The sequence below is a fragment of the Balaenoptera physalus genome, assembly GCF_965194825.1.
Source record: "Balaenoptera physalus genome assembly, chromosome: 1".
In the NCBI taxonomy this organism is placed as follows: Eukaryota; Metazoa; Chordata; class Mammalia; order Artiodactyla; family Balaenopteridae; genus Balaenoptera; species Balaenoptera physalus.
In genome coordinates, this window is record NC_138882.1 from 51043183 (window position 1) to 51062853 (window position 19671).

Here is a 19671-nt window from a genome sequence, read left to right on the forward strand (position 1 = left end):
GTCCTTCTTCCAGCAATAGAGAGCCCCCAGCCCTAAAAACCAGATCAGGATGTTCACAAGGTACATGCTAGTTTACACTCAGGACAGAATCTTCCTTGTTTCCTTCCTACATGTCTTAGAAGGAATGAACATGTGTTCTCAACTAGAACACTGAGGTTAAAACCAGAAGGGAAACATCCAAGGACCTGCCCCTATAACATGCATCTGCCTCGTGGTAGAACTCTAGGCACTCCGTGTGGGTTTCTCTTATAGGTGGAAAAAAACCATTTGAACCTAAAACTACTGGATGCAGTGGCTGAACTTAAAGGACCTTGAGGGCATTGAGGAATAGAGAGGTGCCTTCCAATGGGCTGCCCTGGGCAGCAGTAGCAGCAAATTCATCATCCACACTGCAGCCAGGATTTATTTTTCCTCTCACTTGTGTAGCAATCCCGGTTTCCATTTTAATATTTAGAAGGTAAGTTCAGTTGATGGACACTTTGTGTAATAAAAAGCTCTTTTAAAGTACGTGCACACGTACACACACAGGATAAAAAGTGGCACTGCAGTGCCCGTGGCTTTCATGGAGTACATTTGCAGAGCCCAAAGCTTAGTCCTGGATATGTTTATAGCACTTTAGCTCCGTTTGTGAGTTTGGAACCCTTCCAAAAAAGAAGAGAAAGACATATATTATTGTTTATAATCTGCTTTATTCCGCCAAACCTTGACTGAACAGACTTGTGGATTGCTGTTTAAATCCCTCAGTGCCTTTAACTACCGATACAGAAAGTGGTTAATGCGCATTCTAAACGAAGCTTGGCATCTACTCCAGGAAATCACTTAATTGAGAAGCATTAAATGTTAAAATGATTCTGAAAAAAATAATAAAGCCAGCAACATATTGAGTATAAAAGTCCTGGCCCATCAGTAATATAGGTTCTTGGTTATCATATTCCTGTAGACCGGGTGAGCTGTAGTTTGACAAGTGTCAAAAAAAGTGACATTCAATTCCCTAGGTCACAGGCAGCCCCCCATCAGCTTGCCAGTGAGAAGACAACCTTCACCATCTCTATTTTAGAGATGAGGAGAGAGCTGTCAACTTTAGAAATGTTTGTTTTTCTGGAATAATATGCCAGTCCCAGGTGACTAAAATAATGAGGTTTAACCCCAAAGTCCTTGCCTGGGCTTTCCACTGCTGTGCTGAAGCCATCTGTTGAAACCTATTTACCATTTTAATGGCCTTTGGGAAAAAAAACTGCTCATTTCCAACTCCGAGTGTGTGCCAAGACCACTTTTGGGGGTTTATATCTTTCAGGAAGCAATTCCCAGCCTTTCCAAAATCCCCAAGCCCCTCCCAACCAACAGGAGATCCTGGTCCAGGGTTGGCAAGCAAGTGAGAGAAACATAAATCTTAGAAAACAAACAACACAAGAACAAAACCAAAAAACTCTCCCTCAACTCTAGAGACAGCCTCGCCTGTATCAGCCTTGAAAGTTCTGACCATTTCAGTGGTCTGCTAAACAACCTGAAGGATAAATAAGTCACGTGGAAACCTTTTTCTCCTAGGAGCCCCTTCCATGAGAAGGGAAAACATGGGTTTTGTCAGGGATGGCCTGTGACTTGTTCATTTAATTACAGAATAACATACCAGTTAATAACATACCTAAATTCAGTCTTTGTGTTTGACGGGAGATGGCCAAAGGAAGAATCACCAAAGGAAAGGGTTTTAAAGGAAAATCCTGAAGTCACATTGGACAAAAATGAGAGAAGAAAATGAATGAAAAAATGACAAAGGGACAAATGTTACATGCAGAAGCCATACCCGCTTTCTCTGACAGGATGTAATACACTCTCCTAGGGCAGCAGCTGATCATTTAGAAGACCGTAGTTTGGATGGGTTATTTTTATGACTTCTTTTAGAATTATGATAATAAAAAGTTCCCTCTTCCTAATGATTTGGCCCCATTTTATAAACTTTGTGGGGTTTTTTTCCTCCCTCCTAACTCACAGTGTCTCCCCAGCAGCAGTGGCTGACCATTGCTTATTTCCCTGAGGCAGTCACAACCCAACTAAACATCCAGACCCAGCTCCATGCCTCCCCGCTCACTGCACAGCCAGCAAAGGGCGTTATGAGGAGAGGCGCCAGGAGTTCCAAATGATAAAACTGAAATAGCCTTTCTAGGAGGCTTGGCAAAGGGATGCAACAGTTTTCCATTTAGACTGTAAAGGACAATTTTTAAACTATGTCTCAAATATCAAATCTAAGAAGATACATTCAGATACGTTGAGGATCACCTCTCATGATTTTACTTCTAGTTCGGCAATTGGTTACAATTTACAACATACTGACTTGCCTTTGATTGCTTTTTATCCTTTTCTGATTTTAGCCGTATAGCTGGGAAAGAGGTGGAAAACGCTGACTGTAGAGCCTTTGATCTCCTGAGTTTGTGTCTTATTTCATTCTTTCTCGCCAGTGATTTCTTTCCTTTATTTGTCTTTAAACAACTGTCCTTTTGAAAAGCCACTGTCAGGAGAATCACACTGCTCAGGAGCTGGTCTGTAGTGACCAAACCAAAGGAAAATTAAAAAAGGACCAGATCCTCCCTCTCCTTCCTTTGTGAGCTGAGAACACATTTCATAATTCCAAAAAAGTTACTAGATTATCATTGTGGTGGGAACTGTGTACACTAGAGCACAAAGTGGAAATGGTCCAATGAATTGTCAGCCTGATACACTCAAAACAATTGTTAGTGTACGGAAAGCAAAGACTCAACATAAACAGGCTGGTGATGAGGGGTTTGAGAACACGAGACTAGAGACATGGTGCATAGGGCATACACTGGCAGAATTCTCAAGCCCTGTTATTAGTGCCTCAGGAAAACGCATAGCCTCTTTACAAACTTCCCTAACAACCACCCAAGGGACTGAGCTAGTGAAGGAAAAAAAAGTCCTCGTGTACCTCCTGTGGTCCTCTACCCACACCTCACTCCACTAGATGCTGTCACCTTCACCTTCCTTGGTGCATAGCCCGGAAAGGTTTTTTGCCTTTCTCAGCCTAGTAAAGTATTTACCACCGGAGATGATTTGACAAAGGACCATCAACCCCTTTCCTTGATAGCAGAGATCTGAGTTTCCACTAAAAGACTTTTAAACCCCCCCCAAGAGGCTCACTGGACATGCTGCCTAGGAGGCAATATCATTCCTATTTAACTGGGTAGAGTGTGGGGCACAAGTGGGTCTAGGACTTGGGTTGAGTCAGGACATCAGACTGCTCAGAGGACCAGGGCCCAGCCTCCTGTTTCAGACCTAAGCAAGTGGTTCTGGTGTGTAGTGCCACACACAGAATCTGATGGCAGAGAAGTTGGTGCTACCCACAGAGTCTGAGAATACTTCAGCAAGTACTCCAGGATAACTAGTAGCTAAACAGGTGATGAGTTATCTCTGCCCATTCTCCTCAGCCAGACCCTGTCAGCACTGTCCAATAGAACTTTCTGCAATGATAGAAACGTTTTGTATCTGTGTGTCCAAATACAGTAGCCACTAGCCACATGTAGCTGTTGAGCACTTAAAATATGGCTGGTGTGAGGAACTAAACTTTTAATTTTATTTAATCAATTTAAATTTAAATAGCCGCAAGTGGCTAATAGCTACCGTCTTGCTCAGTGCACCTCTGTTTGGATCTTCTCTTCAACCAAACAAAACTAATCACTAATGCAAAAAGCACTCATTTTTCCTGGATGGAATCCCAGCTCTAAAGAAATGCTATGACTTTAATTTTTTTTTTTTTTTATTAAAGAATCTCTGTTGCTCTTTCCACTCTAGCTAAACTTCAGGTCCTGCACACTAATAAAGCCTCCTGCAGGGAAAACACCTGAATGGAGATTTTTCCTGGAAAAGCTTGTCCAGGAGCCCTGATGAGGTGTTTCTGTCCCTCTGTCCACCTCTCACCCAAGTACAGACATTTGCACGTCCTTGTCAAGGGAGAAAATGTACACGTATAAAGGACTTTAAAATACAACAGGACATACAGTAACTAAAATTTATGTGATCAGCAGGTTTTCTCTGCCCATTCCTTAAGCCTAGAAGCAGAGGACGGGGCCCCAGAAAATTGGTATTAGAAACATCAGAGAACTTCCTCTATCCAACACTTATACAGAGTAGTGCAGGTATTCATAGTTGTAAGTGGTTCTGCATTCAGAGTTGTATCTTGGGTTTCCTTCTGGTGATGAAAGGAACCCATGTCGGCACAGCTTTTTCTTACATCAAGAGAAAAACTTCCAGAAAACCAAATGAAAAGCAAGACACGCTGGCTTCTAAAGAATTTCCGTATTTATTGGACATAGTTTTACCATACACATCTCATGCCAACACACAGGAGGCACATACAAACAAACGCACCAGCGTCTGTGTTCCAAAGTCACATGGCAATAAATAAGGATGGGTGGGTCCTTTTTTTTTTTTCCTTTTTCTTTTTTTTTTTTCCAGGAAATGAGACTTCATTTGTTTTTAACTGTACAAAATTTACACTGCGAAGGGTGAGGGCAACCACCCAGGGCTTAGGGGATCTGAGGCTTTGAGGTCTTGAGTACAAGTTCAGAGCAGCTTCTGGGATCCTGCAGCCCTGAACCTGCGTGTCTGGCTCAACACCGTCCTCAAGTGGGGAACGTACAAATGCTTCTTGTCTCTAGGTGGGCAGCGGATGAGCGTGGGGTGTCCCGCTCTGTCCACCTGTGCTCTTCCTCCCGGGGTGAAGGACGCTTGGCGCACCTCCCAGACCTGCAGCTGACTCCTCACCAGAGCTAGCAGCATGAAACTGTGCTTTCAGTGTGGTCCTACCAAGCAGCGTGTGGATGGGGTGACTTTGCTGCGCTCTCTCTTTTTGGATCCAGCCAGCGTGTTAGAACAGTTGGAGCGATGACTGCAAAAAGGGCCAATTGACCAACCCAAGAAAGAGAGAGGCAGTGATGTGCTTTTTATTTAGCTTTCAGCATGCCCAGAGCCCTTCAGCAGCAGGCAATAAAACAAAACTCATTTCCGCTTAATTGAATTTTTCTTCATCTCACGGTTTCCAATTTTTAAAGTGCAATGTTTAAAAATGAGCCTCCTCGGTCCTTCCAGACCCTGCTGGCTGAGGAGGTACGGTCATTATTTCCATGGCTATAACCAAGTTGTCGTTATAGTGAGTGGCGTGCGGGACCGGGGGCGTGCGGGAGCGGGTGCCGGACGGTGCCCTGTCACACAGCACGCAGCTTTTGCTAAGCTGAAGCCTTAAACCCCTCCAGCCAGGAGGCAGTTGTTTCAGAATAACCGGCTCGAGCTTCAGAGACGGTAATGTCTTTTGTTTGTAGATTTCTTATACTTCTTGCAAAGTGAACTTCATTGTGAAGATCTAATGGCCCCCAGGGATCTTACCAGATTCCATGTTTTACATTGGCAAAAAAACAAAAAACAAAAAAAAACCTTATTGAAAGACACTGCTAAATGCTTTTCTTCTGTCTTAATTTTATCCTCTTTCTCTGGTGTTTCATGGTATTAGTTTGCAGGAATAATGTTACCAATATGGTAGTTGATTTTCATTTTATAACTGTCAGATGAGGCAAGAAAGAGGAAGCACAAGGACAGAAAGGAGTTGGCCTCAGGGTGCACAGCAAGTCCCTGAAAGGGCCGGGATCCAGGCTTCCCCACAATGTGATTTACCCAGTGGCCAGCTTAGCCCTTGCATTTGGTATTTCCTCCATGGTCTTACTACTTTTCAGCAAATATAGATTCTTCCATAGCCCCACAGATCCTGTTTTTGCTTATATCAGTTACCATTGGAAACTTGGGCTTGTTTTTTTTTTTAATATTATTCATTTGCTCCTGGATTCAGAAGCCTCCTACCCTCAGGTCTATCAGCCGGGCACTGCAGATAACAGTTGCTCGTAAACAGCTCTCCTAGAGCCAAAGACAGGTCCAAATATTGTCAATGCCTCCAGAAGGTCTCATCTTGTTTTTAAAATTCATCCATGTCATTTTGCAAAGGGGAAAACAGCTCCCACGTAACACCTTATACATCAATAACAGACTACTGAGCGATAGAGGAGTGCCTGGACCCGAATCTCAGGGTAGTTCTGTTCTTCTCCATCCCTGAGCCTCAGAAAAGCCAAGGAACTGTCTTGGCCTGCGGCTCATTGGTGGCACCAGCCCATCCATAACACTAATCCCACTTGCAAGGAGATCCACTTAAAATCTGAGACCGATTGTGACTGTGCTTCTAAATGCAGCACCAGTGTTTGCTGCTTTCTGGCGAGGTGGCCCTGGGGAACTTAAATCCAGCTCTCCTGGCTTTCTGACCAGGGCTCACTCAAGAGCTCTCCCAGCTAGCCAACCCCACCAAACCAAAGGAGCTCCTCCCGACATCATGACGTCACCTGCACTATTCACTAGGTTCCTCAAGAGACCCCTGTTATTGTATGACTGAGGAAAGCCTCCCATTCTCCTTCCAGGGAATAGGGAGTGAGCATGATTAACCCATCTAAAAAACAAAAACTGGTCGATTTCATCTGGTCTCCAAAAGCAGTGCTACACAGGGGGATATTCCCCCTTAAAGAGCCTGCTCTCATGGTACTGCACTCGCCAAAAATACAAAGCGCCTCTGACATCCCATGAGATGCTACTCCAAGTAATCAAGCTGAGACAGTGGTCTGGGTGGGGCAGTTTTTAACTGGTTTTAACCCAGCAGTCTTTCTCCTGTGTTTTGTAAGCAGCCTGCTAAGAACAGTGAGCTTAAGAAGCTGTCCTCCAAAAAGATGGTTGCACTTTCCTTCACACGACTTGTTACCTTGCATTTGTGTCTCCATCCCCACCCCGAATAGTCACATTATTGGGGAATTCCCCATAGCACAGAATCGGCCAGGCTTAACACACCATCATCCCTACACCTGGAACCTCAGGCAGAGGACCTACATTTGCAGACTCCCCAAGCAAAAAAATCACAACAATCGAGCACATCAAAAAATAAGGGTACACTACAAAATTGACCAGAGAACAAAGATGGCCTGAAGGCTGATCCAGGAATTTACTGACCATATATTTTAAAGAAGCTTCACTGACCGTAGTTTAGTCCTGGAAAGGAGTTTACAAAAGATGAAGCATCCAAAAAGGAAGTGTTTATCTCTTCCTTTAGTCTGCCTACCTTATGCCTAAATCTTTGCGTTCCTCAAAACCATTCCCGGAAGAAAGGGTCCTTAGGTGCTTTGGCCCCATCACTTGCTGTGAAAGAAAGGCAATGCCATCTTACCCTTTCCCACTCTGCTGATCTCGTTTAAGAGAATGGGAGGCCAGAAGAAGCAAACCACCATTTCCCAAGGGGACTGGAATAAATTCCACCTGGCTAAATCCAGTATGCACATGGAGAGCTTCCTGATGGACAGATGTGTGGCATAAAGTGGGACTTGTAGCACCATTCGCCACGGTATTTCCTGTAGAAGTGCAGTCTGTTGCAGAGGCAGCAGCTCATAAAGCGGGGGTTGGCCTTGCCCTTGCCTCAGGCTTGGTGATGAGCTACTGCAGACCCGCAAGCTGAGAGTCTCTGCACTGCCATTGGCTGGAGAGCTCTGCCTTTCTGAGAGCAGGACTGGAGCAACACAGGGCCTGGCATGAGTCCAGCCAGCAACCCAGACGGATGCAGCCGAGGACCATTTGGAACCCTGTGGACAATTTTAGGGTTGCTCCCTAAATGACTCCTCCCAACCAAGATAGGCCAAGAAGCACTGCTAGTACTCGGAAGAGGCCAAGACTGTCCTCCAATTGAGTCAACTAGCACAGCAGAGAAAGCTCACATTTTTAAAGGGCTGAGGAGGGTTGGCTGCAGGTGAGCGGGGGGGAGGTGGAGTTACAAGCTCATCTAAACCAACTCCCTCAAAACAGACACAATGTCATTTCGCCCTACAGGATGAGAACTCTGGGAGACTGGCATCTGCTGACTTGGCTAAACAGACTGCATGTTTGGAGTCCAAACGTCTACAAATGTTTTCACTGATTGTCGTTCTGTTCTCTCCATATTTTAGCTTTGATCATTTTGGAACCCACAGCCTGTCTTGTGGAATAAATAATACAAGCAAATTAAAAAGGCACATTGTGCACCGGGGGACTTGTCATGCAGTCGCTGTGATGGTCCAGGGCCACTCAGCTCCAGCCTCAGAGTCACCTGCAATGAAAACCACTTCTTGCCATCAGGGATTCAGTGATATAGATGGGATTTCGTAAAAACCAAAACTGACCAAATGGTCTCCGGCATGTATTTCTGGGTAGGGAAGAAGTCATATTTTTCACAGCAAAAAAAAAAGGAGGAGGGAGCATGTTTTCAATATCGAACTCTGGCCATCAAAGTTTTCCACTGACCTTTAACAAGTGACTTTTTATTTTGAAAAGTAGGGTTCAATAAGGGTGGTCCAGAAATCACTTCTATCAGTACTCAAGGGCCATGACGCCTCTACCTCAGGAATCTCGGTTCTGGTGAGAGCAGTGGTTCGGTGGCGGCGGGGGGCATCTCATGAGACGCTCCAGTTGGAGCAGAGTTCCCAAAGAGCAAGGTGGCCTGACACAGTCATGCCGTGAACCAAGCACTGTGCAGCCAAAGCCTGTAAGCAGGGAGGGGGAGGAGCCAACCAGCCAGCACCCTAGCGCTCTGGGCTCTGCGCCCCTGTGCTGTGTTCTGAGAGGACGCTGCTCTCCCACCACTTCCCGGGAAAACAAGCCCTAGTGGGGTCCCGCGACCTCCCCGGGATCGGCAGAGGACTTCCATTGAAAATAATGGAAATTCACATTGGCGCACTTTTGATCCTTAAAAGGCAAGTCTCTTTTGATCCTCGAAGATATTCTGTCAAGCCAGAGGACGGGTAGGGTGGGGAGGAGAGCTGTTTAAAAAGGAGGATGGTCCATTTCATCGAGCCAAGAGGCTGGGCTAGTTGGAAAGTCGGGATAACCTACACTGCTTCCTGTGGAGATGTCAGAAGTGGGTCCCCCAGCCATGGCTCTCAGCGTCTGGCTGACTCCCTGCCCCGCGTGCGCAATGATGCCCAAATTACTGTCCACCGTGTAATCCAGCCCATTGAGCAAAGGAGCGTGGGGTGGCAGGGACGAGATGGAGGATGGAGACTGGGGGATTCCATAGGGGCTCCCATCCCTCAAGTCCTGATAGGATTGTCCTGTCCCGTCCATGGAGAAGCTCCCATTCATTAACTGTCCGCCTGTAACGTCCCCCACGTTGCCATAAATCCTATTGGTGTGGCCAAGTTCTGAGAGAATTTGATCCTCTGTGGACAAAAGAATGGAGATTTATTGTCAGCCGCCAGGACTCCGGTGGTCCCCTGTTCTTCACAACCTAGGGATACACACGACCAGGAAAGAAGCCCAAGCATGAGCCAGACGCCAACATGTCAGCCTGGCATCCAGAGACTGACCCACATCAAGGGGAAAAAACAGAACAAACACCTGCAGAGACCAAACGCCCAGGTCCCAGAAGGCTGGACAAATGTTTGGTGAGTTTGTTGGTCCCATGTGTGCTCAGGTACGAAGGTGGCTACACTGAGGAGTATGAACGCCTGAGGTTTGGTGGGTCATATGTTCTCCACATCACAAATGGAAGAAACTCTGTGCTAACAAGATTTCATCTGAAAGTTTTCAAACTGAGAAAAGTGCTTGGTTCAGTTAGCTGGGAAACAAGCAGGCCCATACGGTCAGGGGAGCTGAGGACCTCTCTAAGACATGTGCACAAAAGCCTTCTGGCCTACCTGGGAAAGAGGTTCAATATCAAAGTACTTGGTTTCTCCGTCTATCAATAAGCTCTTCACTGGGGACAAAGTATTAGATTGATTAAGGCAAATGACCTTCTTGTTTTTGGAAGAATTTCATTACGGGGATCTAATGGAAACTTTGCCACTTGGAAGAATTCCTCTCTCCAACAGAGGTGAGCAATTTTAGTCTTAAGAAAAAGAAGATTATATAATTACCTGGAGAGACCAATGATATGTCAACCTGGGGACCCACCTGCACCCAACAGAAAGGAGCTATGAAACGAGACTTAACAATCCTGTATGTTCCAGACGTTGATTTCAGCAGCTTAGAGGAGATTAAGTGGCTTTCCACCCACCCCACCCCCCCACCAAGAGGTCTGGAAGGTGATCATAAGGCCCTTGAACCTTCCCCAGGGCCCCACGGGCAGACCTCTGGGCTGGGCTACAGTCCTCTCAGGACATCATGGTCCTGGCAGGCAGCTCATGCCATCTGCTGCCCCACAGACTTCCTTTCTATTCCCACCTGGGCCTGTGCATCCATTCCTACCAAGGCCACCCTAGAGTGGACTTCAACACCCATGCCTTCTGACAACCTGCCCTAGGCTGTCCCTCACCCCACCCACAAAAATGAAAAGGGGGAGGGGAGTCATGCCCTTTAGAGGGGGCAGGCTATGAAGGCTCAGCTCCACTGTAAAGTGGCCATTAACTGGCCTTCTGCCTACACCTGTCATCCCGTGTGACCAGGGCCCTCTGTGGGAGCCACAGGCTCCCTAAAGGGGATGGTCGTGTCTTCCAAGTGTAAAAATGTGCTGAGCTTTCCCCAAACACGTTCACAGTCAGTTGAGTTCATGGATCCCCAAGAACACTGTGAGGTGGGCAAGGATGTGGTTATTCCCCATTTATAGATGGGGAAACTGAGGCTCAAGAGAAGTGAATCAGTTTGACAGAGCCATAGCCGGAAACCAGATTTCTGATCCCCCAGCTCAGGACTCTTCCCTTCGCCCCACAACAGAAGACCTTCCACTTTTGAGAACTCATTGCATGAGAACCGCATGGCTATTTGCAAACAACCGAAGGAGCCAAAACATGCAGCCATTTGCAACTTTGCTGACGCACAAATTTGAATATAGCGCATGCAGCAAAGCATTTGCGCTGGACTGGATGACAGGAGTGGAGGGGGAAGGGATTTCAGAACAAGGCAGGTCCCCACCTCACGTGCACTCACAGTACTGACTTCCCAGGGCAACGGGCCCGTTGAGCACATCCTCCCACCGCCAGGAGAGGAGGGGGCTCACTCTAGGGGGTCACGGGAGGGAGGCCGATGCCCCGGCCGAGGGGAGAAATGCAGGAGGGGGGCTCAGGGCGCAGGCAGAGACACAGCTGTCCTGCACAGCTGCGTGGGCTGGTGGGGGAGCCCCGGGCCGCAGGCAAGGAGGGGAGGCCTTGGGGCCCATGGGCCTGGGAACCCGGCTTCCATGTGTCCGCAGCAGAGCTCTGGTTTCCTCTGCCCTGTCCCCTCTGGAAGGGCCACTACCCTTTCCCCCTGCCCTTTCCTCCAAGTTGCAGGGAGGGCTGTGCTCGGGAGGGAGTTGGCCAGGCCTCAAGAAAGACCCCTCGTGAGCATCGGGGATTACTGTTTCCCAGGGGCCTCTCCTAGGGCCTGGGCCTCGCCCCTGCAGCCCTGCTCACCTCGGACGCTCAGCTCACTGTCACTAACCCCACAGTCCTCTGCCGAGCTCTCCTTCTCCTGCTTGCTGCCTCCCCGGCTCCTCTTGACGCTCTTATAGAACTGCCCCCAGCGGTGCCGCCCCGCGTCCTTCTTCAGTCGCTTCTCCTTGGCCCTTCTGTTCTGAAACCAAACCTGCCACACAAGCACAAGGGACACTCTCGGGGGGCGTCCACCACGAACCCAAAGCCCCCAGGGTCCCCGAGACAAAAGACAAAGACTGAAGCCTCAGCAGAGTTCAGGGCAAGGAAAGGGACGTGCCCACCACTCCCCCTGCCTGGGCCTCAGAAATGTGTCTCTGATTCGGCAAATTTCCGGGGGTTGTGGCCCTGAGCCCAACCCCCCCAGGGGATCAGTGACACCGCTGATGAGGTGCCATGGTTACCACTCCCGAAGCCTCCCTCACGTGGAGGGCACTGATGCAGGGACCCACAGGACACCCCCCACCCCTGCCCCAGGCCCGGCTTGGGTGGCGCCGGGCCCGGGCTCCCCGGTCAGCAAAGGAGGCCTGGAGGCCAGGGTGGCTGGTGCCTCACCTGTACGACCCTCATGTCCAGGCCTGTCTCCGAGGACAGCTGCTCCCTCACGTGCCGGGCGGGCTTAGGGGAGTTCTTGTAGGCGTTCTTCAATGTCTCCAGCTGCTTCGCTGTGATGGTGGTCCGGGGTCGCTTAGCTCCGGCCTCTGAGTCATCTGCAATGAAAACCACTTCTTACTGGGTCCAGCCCATCTGTAGCAGCTGGGTCTCAACCCGCTTTCCTCCTCTCCTCATGTAATCTTGCCTGATATGGGCAAGAGTGTGGGAAAATGGGGACTATCACAGGGGAGTGGTCCCAAACCCCAGGGAGCCGACGCCTGCACCACAGGCCCTCTGAGTCACTGAAAAGTGAGGACGATGTCCTCCTTGCCTCAGCTCCCTGCCTCTCCCCTGCCAGCCCAGCCACACAGGGGCTTTCCTCAGGCTGAAGGTGTACCATTCCATGCGTTTCCCCATCATGACAAACACTCTGACTGGCCAGCCATGTGAGTCACTGCCCAGGCTGCAAAGGTGAAGGAGCCAGAATGAAGTCTGTGCTCTGGGCTGCCCCAGGCGCCTGCCCCTCCTCCCATCAGGAACGTCTGTTCCCCCAGGTCCCACCCACGGCTTCGCTGCCTTCCTACAGCCCTGGGCTCATAGCAGGGGTGACCTAAGCAATGTTCATAAATTATGGGTCAGAGCCCACTAGTGTGTTGTGAAGTCAATTTAGTTAATCGAAAACTAAGAGAGGAAATAAAATGGATGGGATGGAATGAGATGGGATGAGGTGGGATGGATGGGATGGATGGGATGGATGGGATGGGATAGGATGGGATGGGTTGGGATGGGATGGATGGGATGGGATGGGATGGGATGGATGGGATGGGATGGATGGGATGGGATGGGATGGGATGGGATGGGATGGGATGGGATGGATGGGATGGGATGGGATGGATGGGATGGGATGGGATGGATGGGATGGGATGGGATGGGATGGGATGGGATGGGATGGGATGGGATGGATGGGATGGGATGGCATGGATGGGATGGGATGGGATGGATGGGATGGGATGGGATGGGATGGGATGGATGGGATGGGATGGGATGGATGGGATGGATGGGATGGGATGGATGGGATGGGATGGGATGGATGGGATGGGATGGGATGGGATGGCTGGGATGGGATGGATGAATGCGATGGGATGGATGAGGCAGATGAGAGCAAGTATTGTTTCATGAAACTTAATCAATGCTTGCTGTATGAATATGTGTGCTGAGTTGAAACATGAGTCTCTTACTGTAGATCATAGTCAAAATTTTTTGAAAAACACTGATCTGAAGAGTGTTCAGGACAACATGCTGATTGATCAACTGTCTTCAATGGATTTTGAGCATCAAGTTCCTGTGGGTCAAAGGCTGTTTATTCTCAGTCAGAATTAGGCACAGAGAGAGGCACTGGGTGTAAGTGGTTTGTTCCTCTCCCAGCACTTAGACTTACTTCCGTTCTCTGCCTAGCACCCCCGGAGTCAAGCAACAGGGAATGGGCAGCTGCGTCTGGCCCTCTGGTTCTTTGTGCCCCTCCCACATGTGTACTTTGAAGGGGGTCTGCTCCATGCCTATCTTTCTACCTTTCTTCCTTTCCACCCAAGAAAACCCTGTCTTAGGAACAACAATAATAATAGCTAATGTTTATTAAGTGTTTACTATGCGCCTGGCGTTGCTCTAAGAGGTTTATGTGCCTACGACCCTCACAACAATTCTAAAAGGTTTTTCTTGGAGTCAGAAGACCTGGGTTCACCATTCTCATTGAGTGAGTGACGTGGGCAAGTCCCCTCGCCCCTCTGAAGCCTGGGTGGGTGGCACGTTGTAGGATTAAGTCATCCTTAATGACATTAAGCCCAGGCTCACACTACGATCAATCGTGCACACAGCGGAGGGGGGACAAGGCCCCCAGTCCTCTCTCCTCCTTGGGCTGTTTTCTTCCCCAGCAGAGCACTGTCATCCTCAAAGCCCACCACTCAAGTCTCTCCCTGGGGTCCTGGACCCAAAGAGGAAGGATTCCAGAGCCATTGAGGCACACACACTGAGGAAAACCTCCAAAATTCTTTAAATTCTGTTGTTAGGAATCACTCCCATCTGACCATATTTATAGAGATAAGAGCATGACAGAACTTGATGCAAATATGAAATAGTGCACTTTAAAAATATCCATATGGTCTTTATGTACAAAATTTGAAATAATGAAACCACCAAAAATTTTTTCAATTCATCGAGAATTGCTTAATTTCAAAATAGTTGGCCTAGTGCATTAGAGATTGTTCTCACCATGGCCAGATGGCAGCGCCACTGGGACAAACCCCTGTCATCCTGGGTTGGTGGCCCCTTGGTTCCACATGGCTGGCTACGTACGCGGAACTTTCTTCTTGCGATTATGGCGACTATTATGCTCTTATTTTAACATTCACTGTTATTATAATTTAAAATCTTTTTTATATCCTATAACAATATCATCCAAGTATTCATTAAGTAGTGGTGGCAGTGCTCGTACTGAAAAATGTACCCAAAAATCAATAACTTTGGTACGGAAGTTAAATGTGATAAAATGCTATGAGGAAGGCCAAGCAAGACCATGCTACCCTAGGCTGTTAATTTAGGAGAGAGCATCTGGGAGAGACTGAGATAGTGCTGAGAAAATAAAAAGTAGCATTAAGGCAAAGATACACTTCACTGGTTATGGATTTATGTGCTCCCAGGATACACGCCCACCCCCCGACTTTTTACATTAATTCCTGTGGGAAAATTAGTCTTAAAATATGTTAGTTTTGAATTATGCAGGGTCTCCTAGCACTTGTCCCTGGCATAAAATGCCACCTCATCATATTGAAAATGCAAATATCCAGGGAGACTAACAAATGAACAAAATCATTCACACCAAGATACAAATAGCTGATATTCAGTCTTTTGGGTAGCACCAGGGAGGGAACCTAAGCCTGAAAAAGCGTTTAGATTAGCAAGGAGGAATTAAAACATAAAAAGAGAGAGCCAAATGTCCCACAGCAGACCAAGGCCCCTGCTGCGCTAAGAAGCACCCAGATTTCAAGGGATGGAGTGGCCCCTGCCTCACTGACAGCCAGAGGCAGGAGGAACAGACCAGAAACACTGTGTAACCCCCAGCTGCTGGCAAACCTACAACAGATCTCACCTACTGTTTGCATTTCTTTTCCACGTTGGTCTCTCCCTCGTGGAACGTCCCATTCCACCAGTGTCAGCCTCTGGAAACCTCAGGACATAGCCCTATGTGACAGGTGCTCTGACCCACCCCTATGGAGCTGAGATGCCGAGGCTCAACCAGGTACACAACTTGCCGGGGGAACCCGCAAGTTAGTGCATGACCCGGCAGAGATGCCCACCAACCTCTGAGGCCAAATTCGGTGTCCTTCCACCACCCTACAGAGGTCTGCTGCGGGGCAAACCATCCTCGATAAAAGCGTTAGCCCCACTGGGTCATTCTTGCCTCCCCGGCTGGTCTCCCCTTTCTCTCGACCCATCCACAGCAGCAGTGGACGCCAGGCTGCAAGTGCTCAGGGTCTGAAGGACGCCTCTGACAGCGAGAAGCAGCCGCTGGCCCTGGGGGTGGCCTGCATCCTTGGGGTCTCTGGTGAAGGGCATCAGAGTTCCACGGGCAGCTTGGGCTCTCTGAGTCCATCTGCGCTGAGGGTTTATCCCTAATCTTCTGTGACACCATAACTGACTCCAAAGTAACAGCACCGAGTGAGTTTTAAGGAGCCAGAGCAGATTAATACATTAAGGCAAAGAGCCTGGGAGCAGGCTTGCAGAGGCCCCAGAAAGAGGAGAAGAGACTGAAGGGCTGTCCATGCCAAGCGCCAGAACTCTGGGGGTGGGAGCAGAAGAGAGAGGAGGCCCTGCCGCGCTGTCCCTCCCAGGCTGAGCTCGGCTCCCGCGGCCTCACCAACAGGGCCTCCTCACCACCACAAACCCTTTGACTGCATTCATTAGCGAGAGACTAATTTCTCCATGCATTGCTCATATCTATATAATATATATGTGGGGACCGAGGAAAGATCTGGAAGGAGATACATGAAATTGTTGTTCCTTTGTTTTTTCATCAAGTCCAGAGCCGTCAACAAAAGTGTTCCGCAGTAACCCCCTGAGTCGATAAAAATTCCAGTCAAAGGCAAATGACCTTGGATGTTTCGCGAGTTTGTGCGCCTGAGACTCCCAGGTTGAGTTTGGCCAAATGCCATGTTCGGAGCCAGGGTGGAGGGCACAGCCGTGAGTGAGAAGCCTGAGGTGGGGCTGCAGGAGGTGGGGAGTCGGGCTTGGCTTTCCTTCGGGGAGCACTGGGGAATGGGGGGGAGGGGTTCGAGCCCTCTCTAGGCCCTGAGAAGGCCCAGGAAAGACCTAGGGCTGCCCAGGAACAAGGCCTTGGAGGGCAGGAGCCGCTGCTGCCCAGGCCGCCCCTGTGAAGGCAGGCTTTCCAGGGTGGTTACTAAAGGCTGGGGACCGACATCAGCCTGTGCTGCGAGCTTCTGTGCAGACCGCGCACAGGGCCCTGAGGTGGCCAGGGAAGGGGGGCGGGGTGCACGGGAGCAGATAGTTGAGATGGTTAGGTCTCCCTGAACGAGGAGACTGGCTGAGCATCTGCTCCCATATGAGGGGCTTGGGAGACACAAGAGTCGTCAGGCCTAAGTCCCTGCCCTCGAGAAGCCCACAGTCTGCGAGGAGAAACAGAATACAATCAACTGAAATACGAGCTGACCCGGTCCAAGGGTGACAGGCCAACGCGAGCGAGGGCTCTTGCTGACTGCAGCCTCTGAGGTGCGGAGGTAAATGTGCAGCCCGATATGGGAAACTGAGGAGCAGCTCCAGTGTCCACTGCAGACGGAGCACCCTCCCGGCCCCGCCCCAAGCGAGGGGCCTCGAGATGATGGGCACAAGGTCCCCGGCTGCTCCCGAGCCCGCGTGCTGGCGTGCGAGACAGGCAGCCGCTCAGCAGCCGGAAACCGGTGGATGCTTCAGCGGAGCAGCAAGTGCCAGGAGCTGGGGGCTGGGGGTTCTCCCTCCCTGCAGGCATCTGGAAGGTTCTAGAGGAGGCAGGGGGCGAGCAGGGCTCCGAGGGGCGGCGGCCGGCACGGAGGCCGGGGGAGGGGCCGTGCTGATTACCGTTCTGCTTGGCCGTCTCATAGTCCTCCTTGCACACCAGCCGCCCGTCCTCCATGAGGTAGAACTCGTCCCCCGTGGCCAGCTGCCGGTTACAGATGATGCAGGCGAAGCAGTGCAGGTGGTAGACGAAGTCCTGCGCCTTCCTGACCACCTGGGTCGGGGGGATGCCCTGCTGGCAGGCCGTGCATTTTGTGCCGAAGCGCCTGTCAGGGCAGCGTGAAAGGATTAGAGCGCGGGGCAGGGAGGTGGGGTCCGGCTTGCGCGCACTTTTCAGCTGTCCCTCCCCCACCCCGCCGCTCCAGGGGGTCCATGGGCCTCCACCCCTGGGCCACCCAACTGTCCGATTAACAGCTCGTCAGTTCACCCAGGGCTGTAGGATTTTCCAGGTCCCACTGAGCAGGCAGTTTCACCCTCTGCCTAGAGGACCAGCCCCACGGGGCAACTGTGGGCGCCCATGTGCATAAAGCATCAGGTGAAACGCCTCTTCCCATGCTCCCCACGGGAGAGGCCCGTGTGGCTGGGACACGCCACACGCCAGGGTCCACACGGGGCTCCGGAGAAATCGCACTTCGGCCTCAGAGCGGGCCTCTCACGATGGGTTCTCTCTCCTGCCTCTCCCCTCCATCCGGCAGACACCAAACCCTCCGTAGCAGCCTCCGTCCCCTTCCCACGCACAGCCCCTGAGATGTGAGCCCAGGAATCTGCGTTTTATACCCCTGCCACCATTCGAGGCACAAGGCCTGCAGACCTCAGTTTGAAAAATGCTGCCTCAGACCTCTTCCCATCTACCCCTTTCTGGAGCAGCACCGAGGCAAGAGGAAGGTGCCCACCACCCGGGCCCAAGGTTGGGAAAAGAAGAGAAGTAGACTCATTGCAACTATAGTCCAGCTGGGTCATTTAAGCCCTGTTCCCCATCCTGGCCATACACACAGAGCCAAGCCAGTGGTCGTAGAGGCCAGAGGGGAATCGGGGGCCAGTGCAGATGTGACAATGAAGCGGTGGGTGTGTGGGGGGCTCTGCGGCAGGAGGGAGGTGGGAGGGTTGGGGAGGAAGGGGCAGAGTTTAAAACAGCAATCAACCTAATTATTCATGACATTTCACACAGCAGAACTTTATCTTCTTCAGGATGAAAGACTTTGCCTAATGGATCTGGGGAAGGTTTGATTTTAATGGTCCTTTTAACTAATGCTTATAGGCAGCCTGATTTCCCCTGAAAGGACAGTACATATTTCATCCCCATTAATACCAAATAAATTAATTATGGTCATGGCTATCATGATGAATCCCAGATTAATGCAGAATGATGGGTCTCTTGTGCAGTAATGATACCTGCCGGGGGCTGCAGGGGCCTGGAGCAGGCACGGCCAGCTGCGGCTTCAGCCCCCTCCCGGGGACATGGGGTTACAGAGAGAAGTGGGGTTCTCTAAGTCTAAATGGGTAACCCCGAAAGAGCCAGGAGCGTGGCCCCAGGGACTGCTCTTCTGAGACGAGATCTGAGGAGGGTGTCGGGATGTGAGGGCCTGAGCTGTTTGGCTTGGAAGGACCCCAGGCTTCTGAACTCCCGGACTGCCCCTCGGCTTTGTGAGGACGGTGGCGTGCGTGGGAGCAGGCCTCTTCAGAGCAGCGGTTCTCAGCCCGGAGCTCAGGACGGGCTCTGCCAACCAGCCCCGAGTTTTTCAAAACTGTGCATCAGGAGGGGGGCCAGGACTTTCAACAAATTTTCAAAGGGTTTCAAGGGTTTCATCAGCTTTCAAGTCCAGGACCCAGAAAAGTAGAGATCAAGTTTGTTGAAAAATAAATCAGTGAATAAAGAACCATGCTTTTAGAGATTATGCAAAGAGATGGCTAAATCTGAGAATGGAGAACAAAGTCTACTGTCAGTCCTAGATGGTTCTGAACCTCCCAGAGCACAGGTGAGAGCCAGGCTTCTTCCACAACTGCTGTCTAACCATGTCGCCTGTATGAGAGAGGAAGGCAGGCAGGCACCCAGCTCTTCCGTGTGTGTGTGTGTGTGTGTGTGTGTGTGTGTGTGTGTGTGTGTCTGAAGGACAAAGAGAAAGGAAGCCTGTATATGTGTTACTAGAGTGTGTTTTCAAGTTGCCTGTAGTTTGTCTATCCAGTCCAGGCCAATTCACAAAGCAGGTGTTCAAAATGAAACAATGCCTTCGTCCTGCTCACTGCAAACCCTCCCAAATAAACCACCGAAACCCGAGCGTCCAAATCCTTTGCTGCAAAGGCTGGAGCAGAAGCAGCTCCAGAGAAGAACTAGAGTTTTCCAAAAAGCAAGTCCTATTTTGTGGCCGAGTCACGGGGTGGAGACCGGAGGGGGAGGAGGGCTGAGCAGACTCCAGAACAGAGTGGAGACCCTGCAGCGGCCCCGCCCACAGGCAGGGCCACATCCTCTCCCCACTAAAAAGCAGGCAGTGGCTTTCGGTAACCAGAAACCTAGTTGACACCAGAGCCCCAGAGACATGAAAGATAACGAGGGTAT

At 50.2% G+C, this 19671-nt stretch overlaps 1 protein-coding gene across 1 annotated transcript in view; it reads right to left on the reverse strand.

Moving 5' to 3' along the window:
• Nucleotides 1–8682: 8682 nt before the first annotated feature.
• Nucleotides 8683–19671, reverse strand: part of LHX4 (LIM homeobox 4) — a 42895-nt gene continuing 31906 nt past the window's right edge. Inside the window, exons 3-6 of the mRNA XM_082465613.1 lie at nucleotides 17181–17383; nucleotides 12018–12172; nucleotides 11445–11616; nucleotides 8683–9275 (exon numbers count right to left, since the gene is read on the reverse strand). Coding sequence (XP_082321739.1) covers nucleotides 8881–9275; nucleotides 11445–11616; nucleotides 12018–12172; nucleotides 17181–17383 — 925 coding nt within the window. The 3' untranslated portion in view covers nucleotides 8683–8880. The remainder of the gene's footprint in view (nucleotides 9276–11444; nucleotides 11617–12017; nucleotides 12173–17180; nucleotides 17384–19671) is intronic.